General features: G+C 48.6%; 1 protein-coding gene across 1 annotated transcript; it reads right to left on the bottom strand.

Moving 5' to 3' along the window:
• Positions 1-10: 10 nt before the first annotated feature.
• Positions 11-1,007, bottom strand: LOC106013586 (fasciclin-1; the record flags this gene model as incomplete). Its single annotated transcript, XM_013089738.2, is given in 1 exon segment — positions 11-1,007. A coding segment is annotated over 1 exon segment (76 nt), but the record flags the coding sequence as incomplete, so codon positions are not given.
• Positions 1,008-2,683: the final 1,676 nt, after the last annotated feature.

The raw sequence follows: 2,683 nt of genomic DNA on the forward strand, positions 1-2,683 counted from the left end.
GAGTGTGTGTAGAGGAGGGGGGGGGGTAATAATCACTACTCATTAGTAACAAATTATCACCAGGGCCTGAAAAAGGAGCGCTTGCCATCTCTAGCCCTGGACTTAGCGCCAAAGCTCACTCCCTTCTCTTCTCCCTCTACAGCTTCTCGCTTTCTGGGAGGAGTCTGCTGTCTGGACATAATGCTATTATCCCGGAGACTAAAGTTCTGAGGTTCGGTAAGCATCGGTGAACTGTCTCTCTCGGCACAACTCGCACTAGCCGGGACGTGCATTGTCGAAGTAGGGTACGGAACCTCACGAAAACTTGGCGAAAGATCCCGATCGTGATGTAAAGCCGGAGTTTTGCTAGGAGTCCATTCTGATTGGCTGGTTACAGATACCAATGGCGGCACAACGACTCGTGACGTCGTCACTGTTTCTTGTGGGAGTGTTAGGACGCTAGGTATAGATACCTGATTTTGAGCGATTACTGTGGAAAGAGGGAGCATTGTGGTAGGTGTCTGCGGGATCGGAGCGGAAAGATTCAGAGGTTTGGTCTGTAGAGTAGTGTGCCCACTGAATGGGGCATGGGGTTCAGTTCGTTCTATCTGAACGGTAGAATTACTGAGTTGGCTAGTGCCTGCTGCTGCAGTTGTTGTTGTTGATGCTGTTGGTGCTGTTGGTGCTGCTGCAGCTGCTACTGCTGTAACAGGAAGACTAATGGCCGGTCGTTGTTGAGCTGAAAGATTATGCGAAATGTTCGGTAAAGGAAACGCTGAGTGGAGAGAAGTGGGCGTGTTGAAATCGTGTGCTTCATGAAAGGTTGGTGCTTGATTGACAGTGGGCGGGGCAAGGACTGGAATGACGTAAGTTCCTGCGTTGATGACGCTGGCCGGGACGACAAAGGCAATTTCTCCAGTTGGTGTCTTCGTGGGCAGAAGTTGAAGGCCACTCATGTTGGTGATGATGTTAGAAGTGTCAGTGAGTCTTTGCTGCTGGTGTAATAGTAGTTGCTGCTGCTGCTGCTGTTGCTGTTGTCGTTGTTGTTGTTGTTGTTGTTGTTGTTGTTCTTGTTGCTGCTGTTGTTGTAACTGACTCTGCTGTTGTTGTTGTTGCTGCTGCTGCTGCTGCAGTTGTGGTACTTGCTGTGGATGAATCTGCTCTTTGGAAGTAAGTTGGAGCCGTTGCTGTGACAAATCTTGCTGCTGTTGCTGTTGAAATTTGTGTTGTTGTTGTTGATGACGTTGTTGTTGTTGTAGTTGTTGTTGTTGTTGTTGTTGTTGTTGTTGTTGTTGTTGTTGTTTAGTTGGAAGTAAACCCGTGGAAGTAAATTGAATCAACTGTTGCTGTTGCGAGAGTTGTTGCTGCTGTTGAGGAAGATCGCAACTAGTAAGCTGCAGCTGTTGTTGTTGTTGCTCTTGTTGTTGTTGTTGTTGATGATGTTGTTGTTGTTGCTGTTGTTGTTGCTGTTGTTGTTGTTGCTGCTGCTGCTGCTGCTGCTGTTGCAGATGATGATTTATGTGAATCTGCTGAGCGTCCGCGGCAAATGCTGAGTTTGTCAGTGTAGTCGAGGCCCCGTTAACGTTTATGAAAGTTGGCAGCGTAATAGTGTTGTTATTGATCTCCGACACCACGGTTGCATGCCTGGTACTGCTGTTGTTGTTGCTGTTGTTGTTGTTGTTGTTACCATTTCCATCCCCTCCGCTCCCCACCAAACACCTTCCTGAATTTGAAACATTACTGAAGGCAGCCAAACTGGAGAAATCCGCTGGCTTCAGAAACGTGTTTTGGGGAAGTGACGTCACAGTTATTGGTTGCAGTTTGGAAGTAACGGCCGAGGCAGACGCGTTGGTGAGGATGGCTCTCAAGATGTCGTCTGCGTTTGTCGCCAAGGAGACGTTTCTCGGGTCAAGTCCTGGAGGGGAGGAGAATGCAGCTTGGAGGATAACAGGAGGGTGGTGGGTCTCCGAGGAGTCACATGACCGGAACTCACGCAACGTCATTGCTGGCGTCATCGGGGAACCGGAAGTGTCAATGACAGTAGTTGTCGTTGTGCTGGGGGGCTTCTGGCCTTCTGGAGAAAGCGTGGTGGAGGACGGGGAAGATAGAGGGGAGGAGGGGGAAAGGGAGAGGGAGGATGCGTGAGAGAAAGCTGAAGAGGACGGAGAAGAATTGGATGAGGTTCCACCTCCTATTCCTCCACCCCCGCCTCCCGACGGAGGGTTCAAACACCCGTCCACACAATTGGCCAGATGGTCCAGCAGTTTCGTTTTCAGTTCTATGTCTTCCTCAGAGTTGGAGCCTAAATATTTGCGGACTTCCTGCTCGCAGGCATTGAAACCAAGACGGTATTCTCCTGAGAATAAAGATACACAAAAGAGGGTTGAAAGTTTTGCATTTCTGTTTTTAAAATGATAATATACTTCTTTTTAAATCCACTAAATTGATCCGACTGGGAAATTTGTTTTACAATGGAGTACATAAACACTAACACATTGAATAAGTGTTGTTTAGCAAGAGAAAAGGAAGGGTTAAAATTAACGCGAGACCGGACCTGGATGTACTCTGGACGAGGCCACACAAGGGTTGCCTCTTACCTGTCTGCCTGCAGAAGACTGCCGCCCTCCTAACGGAGGCCAGCCAGAGGAAGGAAGGAAAGAAGGAAGGAAGGAAGGAAGGAAGGAAGGAAGGAAGGAAGGAAGGA

This window comes from Aplysia californica, unplaced genomic scaffold (assembly GCF_000002075.1).
Source record: "Aplysia californica isolate F4 #8 unplaced genomic scaffold, AplCal3.0 scaffold01031, whole genome shotgun sequence".
In the NCBI taxonomy this organism is placed as follows: Eukaryota; Metazoa; Mollusca; class Gastropoda; order Aplysiida; family Aplysiidae; genus Aplysia; species Aplysia californica.